Source organism: Daucus carota, chromosome 9 (genome assembly GCF_001625215.2).
Source record: "Daucus carota subsp. sativus chromosome 9, DH1 v3.0, whole genome shotgun sequence".
NCBI classification, from domain to species: domain Eukaryota; kingdom Viridiplantae; phylum Streptophyta; class Magnoliopsida; order Apiales; family Apiaceae; genus Daucus; species Daucus carota.
This window is the reverse complement of record NC_030389.2, coordinates 40,970,341-40,982,108: the sequence shown is the minus strand read 5'-3', so window position 1 is coordinate 40,982,108 and position 11,768 is coordinate 40,970,341. Positions and strand designations below refer to the sequence as shown.

Below are 11,768 nucleotides of genomic sequence, written 5' to 3'. Positions count from 1 at the left end.
GAGCTGCAAAATTTAAATAAAATTTAAAGACAAGCACAAATACCTAAATTTCAAAAGAACAAGCAAACGAGTAATGTTAAACATCATGGTTAACTTGAACGTAACGGAAAAAGTTAAATTTAACGTATATTTTGATTTGATTTAACGGCTTGTAACCGTTAGTCTAATGAGTGGTTTATGTGAGACCAAAAATTTCATATGATGCGGATGATACATTAGACATGGTCACATGAATAAGTGATCCAGTTGATAATTAACCCTTAAGATAATACACCCTTTGTCCCCCTTTTTTTTACGTTATTTTTTGGCACACTTTTCAACACTCATTTAAAATATAGTTTCATAATATATTTTTAAATTTTTTTTTTGCTTTGAATAAAAATTTGATATATAAACTTTTATTCAAAAAAAGAAAATTTTGGAAAAAGATTATGGAACTATACTTTATGGGAGCCTAAAAATGCGTGCAAACAGTGAACGTAAACAACCTAGAGGGACGTATGTAATATTAAATAATGAAAAAGAAAAGTGGGTAAAAGATAATACCTACTCCTTTCGTCCCAATGAATTGTATGCAGTTTGCTTTTTGGGACGTTCCACCAATTGTATACATTTTAAAAATAGTAAAGTTTTATAATATAAAATATCATTACACCAACTACTTTCTTCTACTATCTCCATTCTATAATAATATAAACACTATTACACCCACTATTTTTCTCCATCATCTCAAATCTATTATTAAATATAAATTGGTGACACCACTATACCCACTTTTCATTTAACTTTACTCATTCCTACATAATTTTTTGGTCTCCGTGTCCCAACCATTTGTATACAAATGGCTGGGACAGAGTGAGTATCATTTAAAATTTGAAAAACTAAAAAAATAGTTGTTGGGTGGAGTTTTTGGATAACGGGTCCAGGTCCCTAGCATACATATGCCAGGGATCTGTTAAAAAACATAAAATTTTCTGACCGTTGGATTAATATCCAATATGTCGAGTACCTGTTAAAAACATACAAGTTCCTGACCGTTGGATAAATATTCAGTAGTCAGGATTAAAACAAAGTTTTGGTACGTTTAGCGCTTTTTTAACGCGGTATGACGGTTAAAAAACGATGTATGTGTGAAAATCAAATTTTTAGCATACAACGCTTGACGTGCTAAAATTTTGTTTTAATCTTGATCGCTGGATATTCATCAATATCCAAAGCATTGAATGTTTTTAAACACGTCCCGCACACTGTATGTGTGAAAATCGAATATGCCAGTTACCTGGACTCATAAAAATTTAGTTTTGAATGGGACATCCGAAAAATATGCAGGGAACACCGAGTGAAAAGGGAATATATTCTTTGAACTACTGTCACTTTGGGAAAAGGACAATTCAGCATCATCATCAAAAATTTGATGACCGGGAATTTAGGGCAAAATTGTCAACGCACATTTTGAACTTGAGAATCTGCCTTGCTGTTTCGCTCAACAACTATATCACTCCTTTGCCTCCAAAAAAAAAAACTATATCACTCATCTTTTGGATCTGAATCCGCGTATTCTGAACTTTTATTCGAGTAGTCTTTTCTTCGCCAAATTGCCGATCCAATCCGTAGGAATCAATAGAAAAGAGCATGTCTTCTGAATGGAATGTGTTCTTGAGCTTCAGAGGTATAGATACCCGGAAGACCTTCACTGGCCACTTATTCGAGGCTTTGACTCGAGCTGGAGTTCGAACATTTATGGATGATCCTGAGCTACGAAAAGGAGAAGAAATTTCACCCCAATTGCTTAAGGCTATTCAATCGTCGGAGATTTCGCTTGTAATTTTCTCAAGAAACTATGCGTCTTCTCGGTGGTGCCTTGACGAACTTGTGGAGATCCTGGAATGCAAACGACGTTTGGGACAATCAGTTTATCCGGTGTTTCTAGATGTTCCTCCAGCAGTTGTACGCCACAAGACTGATAGTTATGGAAAAGCTTTCGAGGAGCACGAGAGGAGATATGTTTCTAATTAACATGGAGAAAGTGAAGAAATGGAAAGATGCACTATTTACTGCTGCAAATCTCTCTGGTTATGACCTCAAGAATGACGCGGATGAGTAAGTCACCTCAAATTCTTACTACTTTAATCATTTATTATCGTCCTATGTTCCAAGTCTTTTATCTGTATATTTGATTTAGGTGTATCCGGTATCTATTTGGGGTCCTGGTCCGTGGCAGTCAATCATATGCTAGGACCTTTTAATCGGCCGCCATTGGATGAATATTATTGTAACAAAATTTTAATATGTTTAAAGCTTTTTAATTGTTGGACGGGGTCAATGACCCTGTCCGCCGTCCAACGAATAAAAAGCGTGGGACGAGACCTCGTCCAACAGTTAAAAAGTGTTGGAATAATTCTGGTTGCTGGATATTCATCCAACGACCAAAAAAAAAATGATAGGCCGGTTAAAAGGTCCCTAGCATATGACTGTCAGGGACCAGGACCCTTTTATTATATAGGTGTTGGAAATGTTGTGTTTGGTTGAGATGAATGATTCCGGAAGGAACGAAATAAAAATTGAACTATGTTATGGACAATTGTTGAGAAATTTCATTCATTTCTCCAGTCTATTCCTTATATCATGTACTAGAGATCACACTTTCAATTTGAGAATTATAAATGCTCCATTCTTTCCTATCCCCGATTTTTTTTCAACTTTCATCATAACAATTTTCACTCAATTTTTTTTTTCAAAACTTCCCTCCTATCTTTATTAGTTTGTAATTTTACTCATTTCATTCCATTTCCCTCAACCAAACACAACTTAACAGTTTAATGGAAGAAAATTTGCTAGCTCACATTTACACTCTTAATTAGGACAGTTTCTCGAAATCTGATGCAAAAACTCTCAATTCTTCTAATTTTTGCATATACTCCAAAACAACGTAGTTTACACATTATAAGATTACGAGATCAGATAGTTCTTGGAACGATGATAGCCTCAGTGCTTTACAAGGTTATTCATATAACAACCAATTGGAGAATCTTAGAGCAAGTCCAATAAGTTAATTATATGATATCCTAAACTCACATTTAGGTAATGTGTCAAAAAAATGCACTCCAAGAGCAAGTCCAATAGGTTACCTATACGATGTCCTAAACTCACATTTAGGTAATGTGTCAAAAAAATGCACTCCAACACTATCCTAGTGTTATTTTAAATCACCAGCACAACTTTAATTCTTCTAGCCGCCATTACCTATTTATAAGTAACCCCTAGCCATTACCTATTTAATATTTATGAATAAAATAATCATCTCTCTCCTTCTTTCTTTGTCTATTCTCTCCTTTTCCCCTTCTCCTTCTCAAATTTATTATTAAAATAATCTTAGAAGAACAAATATAAGGATTACTATTGGAGTTGACACTAAAAATAGATTACCTAAATCACTAAGACACACTAGCACTCATTATTTTATATTATTTATATTATTTATAAGTAATATGATAGGTAACCTATTGGACTTGCTCTTAGTAGTTATCTAAATCACTAGCACAACTTCAAATCTCTTAGCCATTAGAGCAAGTCCAACACTAGCTATGCTAAGAGGTTCCCTAAAAATATTATAAAATAATATATCTTAGTGATTTAGCACAAGATTTAGCACATGAGCTCCAATAGTACTCTCTATATCCATTCCCTATTATTATAATAATATTAAATTTAAACAGCTGCCATCTATTTGAAGGGAAGGGATGAAAAACAAAAGAGGGAAATGATGTGGAGAAGAGAGGGAAATGAATATTTTAATGATAAAAAAAGTTTGGAAGTGGCTAGCATATTCTAAAAATAGGGAAGGGGAGGCTTGTGCTAGTGATTTAGCATATCACTAGCATAGTGTTGGAGTGCAATTTTATCCCATATTCCATGTTTTTGGATTTAAGACTTGATTTAGCACACCTATTGGACTTGCTCTTACCTATTTATAAGTAATCCCTAGCCATTACCTATTTAATATTTACTAGCCTTTAACGCACGGGCGGGTATATAGTTTGTATTTTATTATTTATAATTTAAATTTTTACATCATTTTATTAGTATTTTAGTATTAGTAGATTGAATTTTAATTAAATTATATTATTCAACTGACTATATTTTCTCCGGATTACTTGAAAATGGACAGACCCTTATATATATATATATATATATATATATATATATATATATATATATACATATATATATATATATATATATAGGGTAGCACTCCATAGCATACCCTCTTGTATGGAGTTACGTAGCACACCATTATAAATATATACATAATATATATTCTATTATATTTTTATAAAATATAATTGCAAATTTTAATTATTAAACTGAAAACGAAGTTATACAATTTTTTTATTCCAAAGATCATCTAAAATTATGCAATATCTCAACATGATTCTATAACAGAATAATAATCATCAAGAATTATTCTGTTGTAGAATCAGTTTCGAAAATATACTTTTTTCAATCAAATTTTAAGTATTAAATTACTTAAAATAAATTTATTTTATAGTATTCTATATTGGAATCACGTTTTATATGTATTCTATAACAGAATTTATAATAAAATTGATGATTTATAGTGGCGCACTATGTAACTCCATATAAGGTATCCCTCTTTGGAATGTTGGCCTATATATATATATATATAGGCCAACATTCCAGAGAGGGACTCCTTATATGGAGTTACATAGTGCGTCATTATAAATCATCAATTTTATTATAAATTCTGTTATAGAATACATATAAAACGTGATTCTAATATAGAATACTATAAAATAAATCTATTTTAAGTAATTTAACACTTAAAATTTGATTTAAAAAAGTATATTTTCGAAACTGATTCTACAACAGAATAATTCTGGATGATTATTATTCTGCTATAGAATCATGTTGAAATATTGCATAATTTTAGATGATCTTTGGAATAAAAAAATTGTATAACTTTGTTTTCGGTTTGATAATCAAAATTTGCAATTATATTTCATAAAAAATATAATATAATATATATTATGTATATATTTATAATGGTGTGCTGCGTAACTCCATATAAGAGGGTATGCTATGGAATGCTACCCTATATATATATATATATATAGGCCAACATTCCAGAGAGGGACTCCTTATATGGAGTTACATAGTGCGTCATTATAAATCATCAATTTTATTATAAATTCTGTTATAGAATACATATAAAACGTGATTCTAATATAGAATACTATAAAATAAATCTATTTTAAGTAATTTAACACTTAAAATTTGATTTAAAAAAGTATATTTTCGAAACTGATTCTACAACAGAATAATTCTGGATGATTATTATTCTGCTATAGAATCATGTTGAAATATTGCATAATTTTAGATGATCTTTGGAATAAAAAAATTGTATAACTTTGTTTTCGGTTTGATAATCAAAATTTGCAATTATATTTCATAAAAAATATAATATAATATATATTATGTATATATTTATAATGGTGTGCTGCGTAACTCCATATAAGAGGGTATGCTATGGAATGCTACCCTATATATATATATAGACACTTGCTCAAATGAGAATTTTCTTAAAATGAGAACCGTGAGAACTTTTTTAATTTATCAAAATCTCATTTATTTGAAGGGCCCCGCCAGGGGCACCTTCACAAAAAATGTATATCATTAAGGTCTACATCTAGCTAGCCAAAAAAAATAAAAAAATAAAAAAAAATCACTGATGACGTGGCAGTGGACTTTTTTTAATTTTTTTTTTTTGACTAGCTAGGGAGAGACTAGTTTTATATACATTTTTTATATTGGGTTCCCACTAGTTTGATGTTTAGATTAGCCAAAATATGATAAATTAAGAAAGTTTTCACAGTTCTCATTTTAAGAAGTTCACACTAGAGCATGACTCTATATATATATATGTGTGTGTGTGTGTATGTATGTATGTATGTATATATCAGGATTTTAGTACATTTAATCCGAATTTAGTACACGTAGATTTAAAAATAAAAAAAATTAGAAAATTCAAATCTTTTCCAAACATAGTCGATCGTGTAATACCTTGAAAAGATTCAGTAATCTAATCAATCGAATTTTCAACGTAATTTTGTAATCTTGATTTTTTTGACAACAATAACTTTTAAGATTAGAGTTAGAAGGAGTTATGTAATGGTTCGTGTTTATATTGAAATAGAACACGTTAAGGTTAAAAAGAGTTATATGAAGGTTCTTATTAAAAGAAGATATTCAAAATTGTATATTATAATTTTATATATAATATCATTATAATTTTTGGAATGAAATATTATATGATAATGGATTGTTATGAGTGTTTTTAGTATTTGAAACTGTTTAACAATATCATATAATAGACTCCACATTTGGAGACTTATAGTACCAAAAGGAGAGTACCAAACCAAAAAATATAACTAAAACCTTGGATTACAAATTATATTGTATAGAAGTATAGATGAATAAAATAATCATCTCTTTCCTTCTTTCTTTGTCTTTTCCCTTCTTTTCCCATTCTCTCTCTCAATTTTATTATTAAAATAATTTTAGGAGAACAAATATAGGGATTGCTACTGGAGTTGGCACTAAAACTTGATTACTTAAATCACTAAAACTCACCAGTATTCGTTATTTATATTATTAATAAATTTTGAGATAAGTAACTTATTGGACTTGCTCTTATATTTAAAAAAATACATTCACGTGAATATCGGAGCCCTTGTTGAATATACTAGTGAAGAAAAGGAACCGTGACAAGTTAGTTGTTTCATCTGTTATGAGAATGACACCATTACTGCACTACAAATTATATCTAGTATATAATTTTACTACTCAACCTGTAATTAGTTTCAACTTTAATTTATTTTTTTATTCAAGAAACAGTACCTGAAGAGTACTAGATATAGACGGTGCTTTCTTTTTGTGTAATGTCTATTTAACTAATGTAGTTCTTATCACGAGCACGGTTGAATAGCTCAGTGGTCAAGAGTTTATTCTCTGTCGTCCCAGGTTCTGGGTTCGGCCTTGGCTATATGGACTGCAATATAAAGATCTGAAACTGTAATATTATCATTCGCAGGTCTGAAGCTGGGCTAATCAAGAAAATTTTAAAGGACATCTTACCTAAAGTAAATCTCGTAAATTTGAATGTTGCAAAGGAACCAGTTGGAATAGAATCTCGTGTGGAAGTAATAACACAATTGTTGAGCACTGGTAGCACTGATATCCAAAAGATTGGGATATACGGTATGGGGGGTATAGGTAAGACGACCATTGCCAAGGCCCTCTTTAATAAAAACTTCCGTCGCTTTGATGGCAGTTGCTTTCTTGCAAACATAAGAGAAGCTTCAGAAGGACATGACGGTATACTTCACCTGCAAGAGAAGCTTCTTTCTGAAATTCTTGTAGTAGATAATTTCAGGATTAATAACGAAGACAGAGGGATCAATTTATTGATGGAAAGATTATGTTCTAAGAAAGTTCTGATCGTTCTTGATGATTTAAACGACAGACGGCAATTTGATTGCTTAGCAGGATCATGGAACCAATTTGATAAAGAGAGCATGATTGTCATTACAACACAGTATGTGGGTCTGCTGGAACAAATTGAGGTACCGGTAGACAAACGGTACAGCGTCAAGGAACTGAACGAAAAAGAGTCTTTGGAGCTCTTTAGTCGACATGCCTTTAGAAAATCACTTCCTTCTGAGGAATATAGGGAAGTTTCTGAAGGCATTGTACGTCAAGCAGGAGGGCTTCCATTAGCTCTTGTAGTTTTAGGATCTTATTTATTTAGAAGATCCATGGGAGAATGGAGAAGTTCCCTCGGCCAATTGCAACAAATTCCTCGACATGACATTCAAAAAAAACTCTTGATAAGCTACCATGCACTTGGAATTGGAAACCTGCAGGATGTGTTCCTTGACATTGCATGTTTTTTTATTGGCCATGATAAAGAAATGACAATCAGTATATTAAACTCATGTGGATTTGATTCAGAAAATAATATTACCATTTTGATGGAAAGATGTTTACTATCAGTAAATGAGAAAAATGAGTTGAGGATGCATGATGTGCTACGGGAGATGGGAAGAGATATTGCTCATAATAATTGCCCCGGTAAACCTTGGAAACACAGTCGATTGTGGTCAGGTCAAGACATTTTCAATGTGTTAGACCAAAAGAAGGTAAGTCATTGATTTACTCAAAAATTATACTTGTTTAAACTACATATGATAGTCATTAGCTCAATATAGAGATTGGATGAACCTAGAGTATACTGTATACATGATATCCTGCTTTAATGAGTTTTATGTTACAGCTTGTAAAATTTATGATTTTATGTTTTTGCGTTGATCTAATATCAGGGAGAGTCATGCATCAAGTGTATCATCCCATATGGAGGGGTACTAGAGGAAGAACCATTCCGCAGACGCATCCAAAATGATGGGGGACCATACCATGTATTATTCGAAACTGACACATTTGAAAATATGCATGATCTAAGATTGCTTAGCATCAATAAGGTGGATCTCACTGGAAGCTTCAGAGGTATATTTCAAGAGCTAAGGTGGCTTTCTTGGCGAGACTGTCCTTTGGAGTGTTTACCATTTGATTTTAGTCCAACAAACTTAGTTTTCCTTGACTTGCGCCGGAGCAATTTTAAGATTTTGTGGAATGGTCCTAAGGTAATTTACTATGACATTTAATATCTTTCCTGATAAAACAATAATTCCAACTTGACATTTTTCTTTTATCAATAACCTGACCACCTTTTTTTTCCCCACAATCAAATGAAGCGTATGGAACAACTGAAGATCCTTAATTTAAGTGAATGTGCAGTCTTGACAACTACCCCAGACTTCAGCGGAACCCCTTGCATCGAGGATCTAGTTCTCCATGGTTGTTTGAACATGGTAGAGATTGATCCATCTGTCGGACACTTGCTTAGCCTGGTTAAGTTGAATTTGATGGGTTGCACAAGTCTAAAATGTCTGCCAGGCAGCCTATGCAGTTTGACAGCATTGGAACAACTAGATCTTGATGATTGCTCAGTTTTAGAAGGTTTACCTGATAGATTGGGGAACATGAAATCCTTGATGATGCTTTCGGCAAATAACACAGCAATTATTAACTTACCGGAATCCATAGGACGTTTAAAAAAACTCAGTAAGTTGTCATTACATAGGTGCAAAAAGCTCAAGTATCTTCCAAGCAGCATCTGCAACCTGACAGCAGTGGAATTTGTAGATTTTAGTTATTGCACGTATCTAGAAAGATTGCCAGACAGGATTGGGGACATGGAATCCTTGAACATGCTTGGAGCAGGAGGTACAGCAATTACAAGCATACCGGAATCCATCGGCGATTTAAGTAAGCTCAGTAAGTTGTTATTGCATAGCTGCAAGAAGCTCATGTACATTCCAAGCAACATTTGCAACCTGAGAGCACTGGAATCTTTAGATCTTAATAATTGCTCAAATTTAAAAGAATTGCCTGATAATATTGGGAACATGGAATCTTTGAGGATCTTGTGGGCAGAAGGCACATCAATTACAAGATTACCAGAATCCACAGGACGTTTAAGTAACCTTGTTGAGCTTGTATTAAGTGATTGCAATAGGCTCACATATTTTCCGACTAGCATCTGCGATCTAAGATTTCTGGAGCGTCTAGATCTTAGTGATTGCTCAAGTCTAGAAGGTCTGCCCGATAATATTGGAAATGTCATAAGCTTAAGGGAATTTCGGGCTTGCCACACGAGCTTTAGGGAATTTCCTACTTGTGTTGGAAATTTGAAGAATCTCGAAATCCTGGTTATACAATTTCAAAAAGGATGGCTTGTTACTAAACCTGTGCCAATATATAGTGAATTAGTCCCACCTCCGGAATTTGTTTTGCGGGCTTTAAACTTAAAGACCTTAAATCTTAGCAACTGCCATTTGGTTGATGTTCCAGATTCTATCTACTGTTTATTATCACTGAAACATTTAAATTTGTCTGGAAATCATTTCTGCACACTAACGTCCAGAGCTGGTAACTTGACCAATTTGGAATCTCTTACACTGACAGCATGCAAGTCTCTTTCGGCAATTGAGGAACTTCCACCAAATTTGAAAGATATATATGCAGAATATTGTGCATCAATTGAAGCATTAGATGTATCCAAGCTAAATTACTTGAGGTGCATGTATCTTTCCTACTGCACTAGCTTGGTATATGTTACGGGGTTAGAAGGACTTGAATTTATAACATGGATTGACATGGAAGGTTGCAGAAATCTATCAGCCACCTTCGAAAAGATTTTAGTCCTGGTTAGTCTCCTCATCCTCCTCCCTCCTTTGAAAAGTATTTAATTTTTTTCTTATTAATGTGTACAATTTAGTAATTATTTTTCAATGGAACCCCCAAAATACTATGTTATCATAATTTTGTTTACTTATTTAATTATAAACTAACATAATTATTATATTTTCTAGCTTCATATTTGTCACTTACTCTCTCTTCTAATTTTCTTATCTATAATATTAATAAAATTGTTAACATACCATGATACCTTTACAATTACTACATCAGCTTCTAGATTACCTCTAAAATTTCATATTATTAACTAGTATTACTAACAAAATTTAGTTCAACGTTTATTTATATCTATTTATTTTTTTATAATATTAATAAAATTACTATAAGTATTTCAAAAATTTCATATTAATACAACTACCACTAGAATGTTATTATCATAATTTATTTATATAGATTTTACTAAAAACCAAAACTCTCCAACACTAAAACGTCATGTACTAACTAAGATCCTTTTGTAATGTGCAATTTGGGTCGATTAATATTTTATAGAATTCTATTTTAATTTTAATTTATCACTTATATAATAAAATAGTTTGTGAACCAAACTTCGTAATTTGTATTTGATTCCATAAAAATACACGTCTATCTAAAGAAAATATAAGAAATCAATAAAATAAAAATTGTTATTGAAAAAACATCATAAACTAATGAATTTAGATAAAATGTCTCTAACTAATAGTTGAGCCGTTGTCAGATATTTGGGCGCCCGCAGCTGGTATTTAGAACCGGGGAAGATTACATACCTGGCTACCGCAGTCCCCGGGCTTTACGGCCGAAATTTGAGGATCGAAAAGATAATGAAAAGTATATATGTTATTATCGCCGTCCCCAACATTTTCGCTTTAAGCAGCTGAACCAGGAATCGGAAACTTCCAGGGATTGTAAGCATTCACAATCTGAATCTGAATGACACTTATATTTCTGGTTTAAATGCTTCTTTTTGTGATATCTTACTTTGTTAGTTCTAATGTAATGTTTGGAATTGGTCCAATGATGGACATTCTTTACTACAGTTTTTAAGTATCAAAGAGTTGGTTCAGTTCTAGAATGGTTTTTTCATGCCAGAACCAGTTTCTTTGGTGTATATATAAAGTGTACCAATTTGATTTCTGGCAAGTGTCTAAATGATCTCGCTCACGTTTCACAACTAAGCAAGAGTTAGAATTCTTTGCATTGGCTGTTATTATTTATTTATTTATTTTGTTATAAACAATGTCATAATTCAACATTAGAATATTTGTTGGTTTATATGACATTTCCATGACATTCGATGCGGGAGATCACATGATTGGAGATTAAAATCAGGCAGATGTGTGAATATGTTGTATGTACAGAATGATGCTCTTCTGATTACCTCATAGTTAAGTTTAATA

At 32.2% G+C, this 11,768-nt stretch overlaps 1 protein-coding gene across 1 annotated transcript; it reads left to right on the top strand.

The window, feature by feature from the left end:
- The first annotated feature begins 1,416 nt into the window (after nucleotides 1-1,416).
- LOC108201853 (disease resistance protein RPV1) lies at nucleotides 1,417-11,568 on the top strand. The gene is made up of 5 exons (XM_017370179.2): nucleotides 1,417-2,100; nucleotides 7,112-8,219; nucleotides 8,400-8,720; nucleotides 8,832-10,346; nucleotides 11,090-11,568. The coding sequence occupies exons 1-5, from the start codon at nucleotides 1,931-1,933 to the stop codon at nucleotides 11,303-11,305; spliced, it is 3,330 nt and encodes a 1,109-aa protein (XP_017225668.2). The 5' UTR covers nucleotides 1,417-1,930; the 3' UTR covers nucleotides 11,306-11,568.
- Nucleotides 11,569-11,768: the final 200 nt, after the last annotated feature.